Raw genomic sequence first — 14,122 nt, forward strand, 5'->3', positions numbered from 1 at the left:
TTTCTTTGATGATCGTTTACAACAACATCTCACGAGATTTCGCATCAAGCATCATGGCGGACAAAGCGGGAGAAGCACCTTCTGAGCCCCAAATAGGAGTCGATAGCATGCAGAACAGGTACATTATGGACTTGAAACGTAATCAGATATAAGGAACACCAAAAGATATATCATTTCCTTGTTTTTGAAGAGTATCATATATCGGATATCTTATCTATTGTAGTTTAGATGACATTGTTTACAGTTGAAGTTACTTTCATTTTTTACTTTCAATTTGCATTCATGTTTAAAGAAGCGACAATTTTACAATATGTTACATTTTACTTGTATTGTAATTAGTAAGCTGTAAAATCAGGGACCTATATACTAACTTAGTATATAGGTCCCTGGTAAAATACAGCCTATACTCAGCACAAAATGGTCTGAATCTTCATGGAAAGATTAAAAGAAAAAAATTCAACATGCTAATTTTTGGCTTACCTGTGAGTTAGCCAAAAGCTCGTGTGCTTTTCTGATAAAAATTTGCCCTTTGTCTAATAAAAGTAAATAGGTAAAAGTAAAATATGATGAACGTAATAATACTCTATTTTTATATACAGAAATTGGGTAACTTCAAAATGAAGGAATAGTGATCGAGGTTGAGGTCATTTGAAAGGTAAATTTGAAAGTAAAAATAATGGCACAGTGGAATTGCTCTCACCAATATATATCTTAGTATATGAAGTTTGATTTTTTTTTCAAATGTGAAGGTCAAAGTGAAGGAAAGAACAAATTCATACAGAAGGTCAAGGTAAAAAAAATTATGACAGAGATTGCTCTTACCAATATATCTAACTGTATAAAAAGTTATGATTGAAATATCTTGAAAAATATGAAGTGATAGGGAAGGTCAAGGTCTGAAAAATTATGATACAGTTGAATAGCTCTCACTAATTTGTATTAGTATATGAAGTTTGATAAAAATATTATTTACAGTTTCTTTTTTTATTATGCTAGATGTAAAAAAAAATAGATCAAGGTCATATGGAAGGTCAAGGTCAGAAAATTTTGAAAATTTTGAGACAGTTAAATAGATCTTATCAATTCATATCTATAACTTTGAAGAAAATGTTTTGAACAGTTTAACATAATTGCAAATGAGGATTAGAGGACTCAAAATCATAGAAAAGAAAATGGAAAATTATGACATGGTGGAATAGTTCCCACTAATATGTATCAGTGAGTTTTGATTAAAAAAAATCTTCAATAATTGTTTTGAAACTGGGCTAAAGACATAATAGGGAATGATGAGGTCAAGGTTACAGAGAAGGTCAAGGTTAGAAAGGATTGACACATTTGAATAGCTCTCTCATTAATCTGTATCTTTGTGTTTGTACAGGGCTCAACACTTAAGACACTTCCAACCAACTCAGACTAGTAAAAGTTTAGTCCGGTCTAGATTATTTTGTTTCAAGGTAACCTGACTGGTTGTGTAAAAATTTCTTAGAGTTCAAATGAAGCCAAACTATTATTTCTGGATTTGTTCTTATTTATCAATGTGGTAAATCAGGTTTCACTTTTATTCAACCTGATGAAAAATAAAATAATCATGAATAGATTTGTTTTGGAAAACTCTACTTGTTTTATTGTACTAAAACAGTTTACCAATTTTGAGACATTAAAATAATACACTATTATTAGTATACATATCAAATTTCATTTCTTTTGCCACCATTTGATATTTTCATATATGCTAGCATTACCAAGTTATCCTTCCTGCTAAGTCATTTTATTTACAACTGTTGGAAGGAATACACTTTCTGATATTTTGTTGTAATGAACTCAATGGAATGAAGTTTATTCAATGATGTACATGTAATTATATATTTATTTTTGGCACCAAAACCAACTTACAATGACCATTGATTTGTTTACATTGACAATTCCTTATTCGACTGTGTTTTTTTATGTTAATATTCTTGTAATATTAATTGAATCATTCATGATCCAAGGTTATTAGGTGAGGTCTAGTGAAGTTGAGGTCAGATCTAGTGAAAATTTCAGGTACTACTATGAGTCAGTGAGACTGGTCTAGTTTGTTTTAAAAATACTGTTGAGCCTTGTTGAAATGAAAATATCATGAATTGTTTGTTTGAAACTAAGTTCAATGCAAAGTAAGGAACATTTGGGTCAAGGTCATAAGACATGTCAAGGTCAGAAAATTATGACACATTTGAATAGTTGCAACTAATATGGATCAGTTTGAGAAATTTTTTTAAAAATATATATTACAACAAAAGGTACCAAATAAGGAATGGTGAGGTTAAGGTCGAACAGAAGGTCAAATATGCTCTCACCAATATTTATCAGTGTATGAATTTTGGTTTCCAATCTTAAAACAGTTTCTTTGAAACTGACCTAAATGCAGAATATTATGGACAAACAAATGGATGGATGGAAGACAGACATGGCACACACTTTATGCCCCAGGCCATATTCATGGCAGGGCATAAAAATCTTTAAATTTCTTCATGAACAGCAGAGTCATTATTAGTCAAATATATTCATATGCAAGCATCCCTATGCATGTAGTTTAGATTCAAGTTTGTTCAGATCAGGGCTCTCAGATATAGGTTGAGGATACAATAAGGGATCAGAGTTTTACAAGAGAGTGTAGGCAAAAACACATTAAATCATACTAAAAAGCAAAACATACCTCTGTTATGTGGAATTTTTTTTTTGAAATTATAAGCCCTGAGGTTAGGGTTGGGCCAAAATCAGAGATTCAAATTTGAACAGGAAAAAAATCTTTTCTAGAACAACAGGGCCATGTTGATCGTTTTGATATTGAAGCACCCCAATGTTGTGTGGATTTCATTTTGATTAAGTCATAGCTCTCTTAGGGATAGATTTTGGTCTACCTTTTTGAGCCAACCTTTTTTAATGAAAGTGAAGAGGGTAATTAAAAAAAATACGCTGATGAAAAAAAGCAGGGTCTAGGTGACTGAGATGAGCATTGTAGCCCATGGGCCTCTTGTTTATTTTGCTATTATATCTTGGCAATATGCACCCTTTATTCCAAATATTGATATTTATGAAGAATGTATGTCTTCAATTTTCACCTGAGTATTTTATGCTTGATTTGACAAATACATGTATATATTTTGTGTAAATTATAGAATTATTGTGGCATTTTTTTCTGGTTAACCAGATATGAAGGAAAGTACATTTAGAGGCAAACAGCTTATTGCCTTTATTACTGTCTTATGACAGCATCTAGTTTATTCATAGGAGTGATATTTTATCAATTTACCAGGAAATTAATAAAAGTAATTATATGTATTGATTTGTAAACTTTTGATGTTCTCCTTGTCATAACACAGATGTCAATGGATTGTGGAAAAAAAATTATCATTTTGCACTAATGTGTTGCTCAGTTGTTCAGGAAAGGAGTCTGTTATGACACAACAAATGTCAAAAATTTATAATTTGGTGCTTAAATGGTGACAGATTACTTCTGAAGCTACAGTAAAACTCAGTTATAGCGAAGTCCTGGGGACCTGTGAATTTGCTTCGCTATATCCGTTATTCATTATATCGGTATAACAAATTCGTTCAAGTACAATTTGACTAAAGCCAGACCTCTATTTACGCTATATCCGTTATTCATTATATCGGTATAACAAAGTCGTTTAAGTACAATCTGACTAAAGCCAGACCTCTATTTATGCTATCGCATAGTGTAAATAGAGGTCTGGCATTAGTCAGATTGGTTCAAGTATATATAACAAATTCACAATATGCATCTTTTCTTTCAAGCATGACTACCAAATATGTTTTGGGAGGCATTAAGTACAAAATTTAACAGAGATGCTAGATATTTTTGATGATTGGAATTTCAAATCTAAATACTTGTGAAAAATAATGTCATTTAAATATTTTGAATTTTAAGATATTGAAAATTCGGTTTAAAAGATGGAATTTTTGTTATTTTTAACCACTACGGGACAGAAAATCAGTTTGCTATATCCGTAAATTTGTTATATCAGCGTTTGTTATAACCGTAATATTTTCCTAGGATTTGTTAAGAATTTCGCCGGGGAATCCAAAAAAAATTCGCCATATCCTTATTTGTACTAAACATGTTTTACTATATAAGCTCTACATTACTTGACTAATTCCCTCCCCCTTTTGAAAAATCACATTTCTGCCACAATTTTCATAATGTGTACAATGAGTATAAGGTCAGTTATGGAGAATGTGAAAGAAATAAATCCCCAACAACTATTGCCATTAAATTTAAGATACTGATTAAAAAAGCACTTCTCAACCAAACTAGAGATGATAGTTCTGACCATAATTGACAGATTCTATTGTGCTTAAAATAGTGGACTCCCAAAATCAATTTACTGAAAGTATACCAACTGCTTTCATTTACCCTGAAGCTATTTTTACTAGGGACGGGTATTGCCAAAAATTTCGTATTACGATATATCACAATTTTTCCCCAAAATATCACAATAATATCATGATATTTTTACAAGCAATTTTTACAATGATTTTAAATGAATATTCATAATTTTTCAGAAAAATATGCTGGAAAAACATAACTTCACTTTTTTCATTTTTTTTATTTACATAATTATATCAAGCAGTTTTGGATGCTAGGATGTCATTCTTTTATCGTTTTAAATTTTTTTTTTACATTTCCTGTAATTTTAATATGAAAGATTGAACAAATAAATGAATAATTTATGGAATTGATAACTATGTACTTAAATACTGGTATTTTAGTCTCTGTATCATGATACTTATCATGCAATTAAAAATCACAATATATTGGTATACCGATAAAACTGCACATCCCTAATTTTTACAGTATGAATGTTCTTAATTTTGCTCTAATCTTGTTGCATTGACAATAATTTAGTGCATATTTACATAGTCAGCATGTGTCTTCCATGCCAAAAATTAAATTAATCAATAAAATGGGACAATATCATTGAAACAAAGAAATTTCATATAAAGGTTTTTTTTTTATAATAAAAAATGTTAAAAATTATCATTATGCTAAAATGAGAGAAAAATATAATTGTTTGAAGGAAAACACTTGGCTTATTTGGTATTTATCACTCTTCGATACTTTTTATCATATTTTTGTTGCAAGTGCATGGTACTGTGCTGTATTGAATTATTGCTTTGTAAAATTGATGTTTGTAATTGTAGACATGATCCAGAAATAAAGGAAACAGGAAAACAAGATGGAGAAGGTAATGTAACAAATTAATTACATTTTAGTCCACTTAATTATATTTGTAGGATTTCAAAAGTCTTTTAATTAAACCAATCAGTAGAATAGAATTGCTTGTCATTGTTTTGCTATTCTTTGTTCAAGTAGAGCCCCACAATACTAATGTTTTCATGTCCATCTCCAAATTTGTTTTTTATGAATAATCTTTTTTGTCATAATGGTATAATGTCAGAGTGAAGGTTTTATTTCAGCAGATAAAAAGACATATTTTGGTATCAAGTTTACTTCTTTAAAAATTTGGACAGTTGGGAAATTTCCCACTTTATCAAACGGAAAGGACAAAGAGAGATAACTCCTGAAATATTATACTTTAAAAAAACTTCATTGAAAAGGGCTATTTATGAAAGCTGTAACTTTGGGATTAATTATGCAGCCTTCCATAGAGAATTCAGAGATTACTGTAGGTTTTTAAATATATTTGAGGAGTTTATTTTCTCCTTGTGATTGTGGATTATATGAGATGAAAACAAAAATCTATTCCCCGACACATCTATTCTTTGTCTTCTTTATTGTTTTGTCACATTAAAGAATACTCTTTATTTTGACTAACATACACTCACTGTTTTGAAGAGAATCATGCCATTATGCCTTTATTTTCTTTTTAATGTCTTTTTGAGGTTTTCCATAGCAAAACACAGACACTGCCATTCTTTCTATAACCTTGGGTTTTCCCACCTCTTATCTGCAACTTCTCCCATACCACTGAACAAAATTTAATTAGACTTTCACAGAATCTTTATAACATAGTGCCATTGTGCACCTCCTACTTTTCATTTCAGTCAGATAGATATTTGGAGTCTTCCACAGCAAAATTTAAAAATGACTTTGCCATTATACTCATATGGGAGGGTGTGTGTGCATCATTTTGTGAGAGCAGTGCTCACAGTACCTCTAGTTATTATTTGTGTGATTATAAAGATGATATACATTTTCTTATTGTGGTGACTACATATCTGTTGAAAATGATGTTATTTTCTTGCTAATCCATGTATTATGATGTCATGAACTGCAGCATTATTCCCAAATCCGGAAAATTCTTCAAAACTGACCGAAAGTTTAAGCTGTTTTTCAATATTTTGCATAGAGCCCAGCCTCTGATCCAAAATTTGCAGTTATATAATTAAGGACTGTGTCTGAATCTTATAAAAAATTGGATCAAAGGGTTGGCAGATATTTAAATCTTTGCTGAAGGTATTCTAAAACACCTGTTTTCTGCAAAAATCAGGAAAACTGCAATTTCACCATGTTCACAAAGCCCATTTTTTTATGCCTGGACTTTCAGCAGGAAACTTTGTTACAGAAAATGAAAGCACCAAGTATCTTCTTTTGTTGTTTGAAATGAGACATAGGGTCTTGATCAGTTATTTGGTATATGGACAGGACCATTTTATGCATAAATTGAACCTAGCTCATTTAAGTATTCCAAGAAAATTGGCCCAGACGAATCCAAAAGATTCCACAGTATTTCCCTTTAAGAAATAGTTATACATGTACAATTTTTCTGGCGATTGTATGACTGATTGATTGATTATATGTTGTTTAACCATTTGAGAATTTTTCACTCATATAGAGACGTCACCATATACTGGTGAAGGGCTTCAAATTTAGACCTGTACTTGGCACTCAGGGCCATTGAGCAGTGAGGGTTCTTTATCATGCCAATGCCTACCGTGACACGGGACCTCGGTTTTTAAGGTCTCATCCGAAAGACCCGTGACTTTCACTTCTAGTGCCGGGTGCTTGGTGAAGGAACAGTCACTACCTATATTTACATCTTGGGTTTGACGCTGCATGGCGAACAAGAATCGAACCCATGCCTGCTGATATTTCTGGAGATGATTAGTGTTAATTGTTTTTTTTTGTTAGGTGTGGAGGATACTATGTCTATTGATGAAGATGGAGCTGAATCAGACTGTTATTGGTGAGTATAGTGTTTAGTATAGTGTTTTTTAGTGGGAATTTTTTTTTATATGTAGTTATATAAGCTGGGTTGTTCTATGAAGCTAAAGCTTGGCTATGGTAATGGAGGAATATTGTATTTGCTTTGAAAATTTGAGTAATGTATTTTTAGTGACATTCATGTTGTGGGGGAATATGTTTCATGAATGAGAGAACTGTATTATAAGTGAAAGTGTTATGTAAAAAGTGTGGGAATGTCATGCTACATAAATGGAAATTTTGTGTTATTGCTAATAGTAATGTTATTGGGGGAATATTTTGTTACAGAAATGGTAGTTTTGCCTTCTTAGTGAGTTTTATATATAGTTTGGTGAATATTTTGTTACAGTTATGGGAGTCCTTTAGTATTGAAGAATACTGTAGATCACTAAATTTTCACTACACCTTATTTTTGTGAGATTGTTGTTTTAAATTAATATAAGCGAAACAAAATTTTTGCGAATTTTGGTTATTGCTCTTTATAATCTTTAATAGTAGAATCATACGCGAGAATGAAATTTTCACAAGCAGATGGTCTTGCATAATAACATGAAAATAAAGTCCTCGTGAATAAAAAGTGATTTAAAGTATTGGATTGTGATAGTAGAGTGATATGTCTGAAGGGGTATTTTGCTATCAGATTTTGATTGATTATGTGGGAGTATTTTGGTTTTGGAAATATGTACTATATTTCCTTTTCCTGTGGTTCCTGCTACATTATTGAATTGGGTAAAAGATTTTTTGTGTTTATATGAAATCTTTCACATTAATTTCTGACAATCTCAGTTGGGTAGGAATGGAGATTATGGAATGTAATTTGTTTCCTCTCAGATAGGACCAGTCATGTTTTATGCAGGAAATCCAGAAGAGGTAGAACACTGATCAGTTTTTCAGCTTGTAAATGCGTTTCATTTGTAATATGGAAAGCAAGTGGGTTTTTTCTCAATGTTTATCATTGGTTATGTACCACATTCTTATACAGAGAAGGAAGTATGTGTGACAGTCACTTATAAATGACAAATAAAAACAAAGAATTTTATTATCACATGTACACTTGACAATTTGTTTGAGGAAACTGTTCTTACTTTTTAGTGATAAAGGAAGAAATCTTGGGACTGTGGAAATTCAGTGTGGATTCTGTTATCGCTGGTTCCATCAGGAGTGTATAACCTGCCATTTAGGGTAATTATAATACTTCCCTCCCCCACCCACTCAACAGATATAAAACATTACCAAAGGCATGTTTGTACCAAAGCTATATCTCCCAATTAGTATTTGAAACTAATACAAAAAAAATGTAGTTTCCTTAATGTAAAGATTTTCTGCTTTTAATAGTTTCCCTCAGATTTTAGTATGTGTTGTCAATGACTGAAAGGTGGGAGGTGTCTGATTCATAAAAAAAAAAAAAATTTATAGTGCATTTTATAAATATTGCATGTATAGTAGAGGGTAACATTGAAAATTTTCACCCCAAGAAAACCATTGTTAAATCAAGGTGCAGCTGATGCTGAAAATGGTTTTCAGTGGCATGAAAATTTTTAATGTTACCCTCAACTACATGCAGTATTCATTATATAATACTGAATGTTAATGTTTCATACAAATTTACTAATAATAATGAAATGTGCCCACATAGATTCCACACAGTCAATATTTTTATGCCTTACTAATTGAAGATTTGGGGGCATATTGTTTTGCTCTGTCCATCCGTCTGTCTGTTTGTCCACAAAAACTTTAACCTTGCCCATAACTTTGAGCAATTGGAGCTAGGGGTTTCATATTTACATGTACATTCCTTGTGACCGGACCTTTCTTTGGGTACCAAATATTTGACCTCTTGACCTTGAAGTTTAACCCACTTTTGCAAAATTTTACCAACCTTTCACCTTAGCCTTAGCTTTTAAACAGTTGGTACCAGGGCTTTCATACTTTGCATGTATTTCTTGTGATAAGACCTTCTGTGGGTACAAATATTTTTAATCTTTTGACCTTGACCTTGGAGTTTTACCTACTTTTTAAAAACTTTAACCTTGGCCATATGTTTTGAATGGTTGGAGGTAGGACTTTTATATTTCACATATGTATTTCTTGTGATAAGTCCTTACCTTGGGTACCAACTATTTTGACCTTTTAAACCTTGATCTTGGAGTTTTACCTACTTTTGGAAAACTTTAATCTTGGCCATAACTTTTGAATGGCTTGTGCTAGGGCTTTTATTTCACATGTTTTCCTTGTGACAGGAACTTTCTTTGGGTACAGATAGTTTTGATTTTTTGACCTTGACCTTGGAGTTTGACCTACTTTTGAAAATCTTTAACTTTGGTGGTTTGTTTTGAATGGTTAGAGCTGTAGCTTTCTTATTTCAGGTGTATTTCTTGTGAGAAGACGTTCCCTTGGGTACCAACATTTTTTACCTTAACCTTGGAGTTGTCATCAAGTAATGTTGACTGTTGCTATGTTCTATCATGCTTGAGGGCACAGTTTCATCACTGTTTTTGAACAAATGTTTCTCGACAAATCAAATTCAACTAATTTACATGAAAGTATAATATTGTAATTTATATCCTTTGCAAACAAAGTTAGCTGGGAAGTATATAGGGTTCACCAAGCCTGTTTGTTTGTCCATCCATTTTCTAGTCTGGATCACAACTGTGAAACAGAGAAAAATGAAATCTTACACTAGGACTAAGTTAGTGACAAAAGAGTGCGTTATGACCCTAAATCAACATCACTGGACAATAGCAAGACCACTGGAATAAATTTGTTTTTCAAGCCAAAACCCTTTTAATGAATAAACATAAGAAACTCATACTCGGCACAAAGGTTCATTATTAGCAGAAAATGTGATATGAATCTAATCAAGGTCATTTGGTCAAGGTCTCAGGTATGCTTATTACCAGAGGTGCATACAAGAGGGGCTATGTAGCTTCTACACAGAGATGTGATCTTGAACGATATGCTAGCATAGCCACTTCATAGGGAGAGCTAGCATAAATGTTTTATGCTAGGTACCAAATCCAAGATGACCTCCTCAGTTTCCACCTCGTATAACTTGTCGATTGAGATACTTACAAAAAGTTGAGTTGTTTTCTCCATCTAAGCATGTTAAATGATTATTTATATATATATTTTAGCTTGAATTCAGCTTCCTTTGCTCCAAAAATTAATTATTACTGTGATATACCCAAAATCAAACACATAACAGCTAGGCAAGCTGTCCATTCAATAGAGCTAAATATCTATGACCTATCTGCTAAGTTAGCTCCTTTGCTCTTGTACACAGCCCAGGGGGTGTGTCATGAACCTGAGCCAAGGTCATTCAGACAAGGTCAGGACCTAGGGTTTGAATGTGTAAAATTCTTGTCAGTGTAATACTGTACTTTGGGATAAGGTCCCTTATGACCAGAGAGTGACCAGAGAGTGAGTTATGACCTGAACATTTTCATTTGGTCACATTCAAGGTCAGAGTATTAAAGATCAAGGTCACAGTTTTCAGAGTGTGTAAAATTTCTGTCCATAGCATAACTTTGTACTGCAGGAATAGTAAAAGCTCATACATGGCACAGTTCAAATCCTCCTGACTAGAGGGTGCCTTGTGACCATGAGACAAGGCCATATGAATGAGGTGGTTTTGAGAAAAAAAAATTGACAGCTGTGTCAGATACATACATTTTACTCAATTTTGGATTCTCAAAAATCTTACTTATCATGTTATACTCAAGTAAACATACTAGGAGAATGCATACTGCATAGAATAGCAGTGTATTAAAGTATATACAAGTAGTAATATTTCCAAGTTCTTATATGTTTTGAATGTGGCCTATGGGATAGAGAGAAGAGGGAGGGGTGTTTCATTAGGACAGTTCTAGTTTAACTTAAAAAATAAGGGTCAACATGAACATGATAATGATGATAGTAAATGTAATCTTTTATTTCAGAACAGTGATTCCTTTTATGACAAATTATCAATTCATCTGTAGAGGTTGCAGTCCTACTAGTTTAGAAAATTTCACAAAGAAAGTGTCAAGTAAGATATATACAGTATGCATTTATGAAGATCTTTTCTTAAAAGTTTACAATATGCATTACTTGTTTCTCAATTACAAATCATTTGTTCATTGAGCTTAAAGTTAAAATTATTCCTAGAAAACTTTTCTATTGAATTGACATATACATGTATGTTTTATTTATCAGATTCCAACATTTAATATGTATGTAAAAATTGAATAAAACAAAAATAATGCTTCATAGTTGTTTTGTTTTCCAGGTTTTTCCCAGATCTGTTTTACTGCCATAGCAAATCTCCTTCGAGAATCTCAGCTCAGTGGGGAAAACAGAGTCATGTTCTCCAGGGACAGGGTAAATACAGTCAAACCTAGCTATCTCAAACTTGAGTTATTCAAGTTTTATAGAGACAGGGTAAATACAGTCAAACCTAGCTATCTCAAACTTGAGTTATTCAAGTTTTATAGAGACAGGGTAAATACAGTCAAACCTAGCTATCTCAAACTTGAGTTATTCAAGTTTTATAGAGACAGGGTAAATACAGTCAAACCTAGCTATCTCAAACTTGAGTTATTCAAGTTTTATAGAGACAGGGTAAATACAGTCAAACCTAGCTATCTCAAACTTGAGTTATTCAAGTTTTATAGAGACAGGGTAAATACAGTCAAACCTAGCTATCTCAAACTTGAGTTATTCAAGTTTTATAGAGACAGGGTAAATACAGTCAAACCTAGCTATCTCAAACTTGAGTTATTCAAGTTTTATAGAGACAGGGTAAATACAGTCAAACCTAGTTATTTCAAACTTGAGATACCCAAGTTTTACAGAGACAGGGTAAATACAGTCAAACCTAGTTATTTCAAACTTGAGATAACCATGATCAGCTGTACTAAATCTTATGTTTTGTAATGACGCATGACATATCTGTGTACTTTGATTTACCTTACGGACAATGCTGCCTCGACTCGTAGATCTTAACTTGATTGTTAAACCTTAGCAAATTAGATTTAGATTAGACTTCAACATGTTTCATCAAATTCTGTTTTTACCTCTGTGTAATCTTTATATCAGTGATATATTGGATAATTTGTTTAATTATTTCAGGAGATAATTCCTTTTATTGACAAACAGTGGGAAAATCTGACCACTCAGGGCAGACGTACCAAACAAACATGGCACTCCACAGTCGCCAAAACTCTGGTAAGATTCTGGTAATACAGTAGACAGTATGATAATTTTTTAAAGTGGGTAATAAAGTCAAAAGTCTGCCAATGCTATATTGTTCTGTTGTATTGAACTCCAATCTTGTGATATTTTTCCAAGTCTAAGGAGACAGAGCTGTATACTTATAAAGAAGAAGTGTTGGGAGACCCTCATTTTGGCCTGACCACTCCTGTAAGTGATTTTATTGTCAGCTATTTATATTCACCTGAGCTGAAGGCTCAAGAGAGCATTTCTGATCAAAATTTGTCCGTCGTCTGTCATTGGCATCGTCGTTGTAAACTTTTCGCATTTTCAACCAATCTTGGCAGAAAACAATATTTGATGAAGGGGATTCAAATTTTGTTCAAGGGAAGGGCAATGACCCTTTCAAAGGGGAGATATGCAAGATAATATAAAAAAATATATGAGATAGGAAAGACTTTTAAATAACTTCTTTCCCTGAACTTCATGGTTATTTTAGTCACATGAATTCAGAATTCCCATGTATTGTGGATTCAAGTTTGGTTAAGCCATGGCCCTTTGAGTGCATTATAGAGAAAAAAAAATCTTTGACAAATTTGCTGAAGAACAGTATGGTCAAGGTAACTTATGTGAGGAGATTGGCCCATGGGCCTGTTAATATCTGCTAAATTGAGAGGTATGTGCTGAACATGTGTATAGATATGATAATGATCTATGTAAACTTTTTTCAGGATCTATACAAGGTTGGACCTTTCAGTGAAGTATTAAAACAAAGTGGTAGTAGTTTACCTTCTATTGGAAAAACAGGTGCCTTTGGGGATAGTGGTGAGTGTTACTGTGTTATGATAGAAGACAAGGAGTACCACATTCACAGATAGGCGGAAAAGACTGTGCTTCAATGATTTCAGTGTCAGTCTTTTTTAGCAATTTTGGCACAAAAAGAGGTCAACACTATAATAGGGCAAAAAATTGCACCCTTTTTTTTACACTGCTGAACTTGCTATAAAAACATCTAGTAGTCTTCATTTGCAAGCATCCTCATGTAGTTTAGATTCAAGTTTATTAAAATTATTGGCTGTTTCCATATTTTGTATTCAGATCACGACCTTTCATGATAAGGATGGGTCTGCAATTGGCCAAATAAGGTGTCAAAGTTTCATTTTCTAATAGATAGGAACAAAATTTTTAATTCCTTTCAAGAAAAGCGAGACTACAAGTTCAGAAGAGTATAGAATATGAGTTTAGACTTTAAAACCAAAAATAATTGAAGAATTTCTTATCGTACTGTTGGTTCAAATTTCCTAAATTTTTTGTGCTGTTTGTTATAAAGAGAAAACAAATTTCTGATGTAGGCCTTGCTGCTAATGCATGTACATAACTTTTTAAGAAGGATCTTTGTTATGTTAAATCATGATGTTGTAAACTCAAAAACATTCATAAATTGAATCCTTCATTTTTTGCAAACAAACTGTTTTTAACAGGAAAAGGAAGGGGATATAAAAGGAAAGCACCAGATACAGTTCAGCCTCCAGGAGTCAAACAAAAGAGAGGGTATGTAAACATACACAGAGTTAGTGTGTCAAAACTAAAATAAACCAAAGGATTTACTCCAAACTCCTGGAGTCAAACAAAAAGGGGGGATGTAAACCTAAAATCAGTTAGGGACATAGGATACTCAAAAACTTATGTTATAGAAATCTGTGA

The 14,122-nt window shown here is 32.6% G+C and overlaps 1 protein-coding gene across 1 annotated transcript in view; it reads left to right on the top strand.

The window, feature by feature from the left end:
• The first annotated feature begins 38 nt into the window (after positions 1–38).
• Positions 39–14,122, top strand: part of LOC133204495 (set1/Ash2 histone methyltransferase complex subunit ASH2-like) — a 33,294-nt gene continuing 19,210 nt past the window's right edge. Inside the window, exons 1-10 of the mRNA XM_061340239.1 lie at positions 39–118; positions 5,206–5,249; positions 7,157–7,211; positions 8,321–8,410; positions 11,167–11,255; positions 11,496–11,587; positions 12,338–12,433; positions 12,557–12,628; positions 13,150–13,243; positions 13,900–13,969. Coding sequence (XP_061196223.1) covers positions 54–118; positions 5,206–5,249; positions 7,157–7,211; positions 8,321–8,410; positions 11,167–11,255; positions 11,496–11,587; positions 12,338–12,433; positions 12,557–12,628; positions 13,150–13,243; positions 13,900–13,969 — 767 coding nt within the window. The 5' untranslated portion in view covers positions 39–53. The remainder of the gene's footprint in view (positions 119–5,205; positions 5,250–7,156; positions 7,212–8,320; positions 8,411–11,166; positions 11,256–11,495; positions 11,588–12,337; positions 12,434–12,556; positions 12,629–13,149; positions 13,244–13,899; positions 13,970–14,122) is intronic.

The sequence above is a fragment of the Saccostrea echinata genome, unplaced genomic scaffold (assembly GCF_033153115.1).
Source record: "Saccostrea echinata isolate AGI-Se365-2 ecotype Australia unplaced genomic scaffold, CSIRO_AGI_Sech_v1 ptg000053l, whole genome shotgun sequence".
Lineage (NCBI taxonomy): Eukaryota > Metazoa > Mollusca > Bivalvia > Ostreida > Ostreidae > Saccostrea > Saccostrea echinata.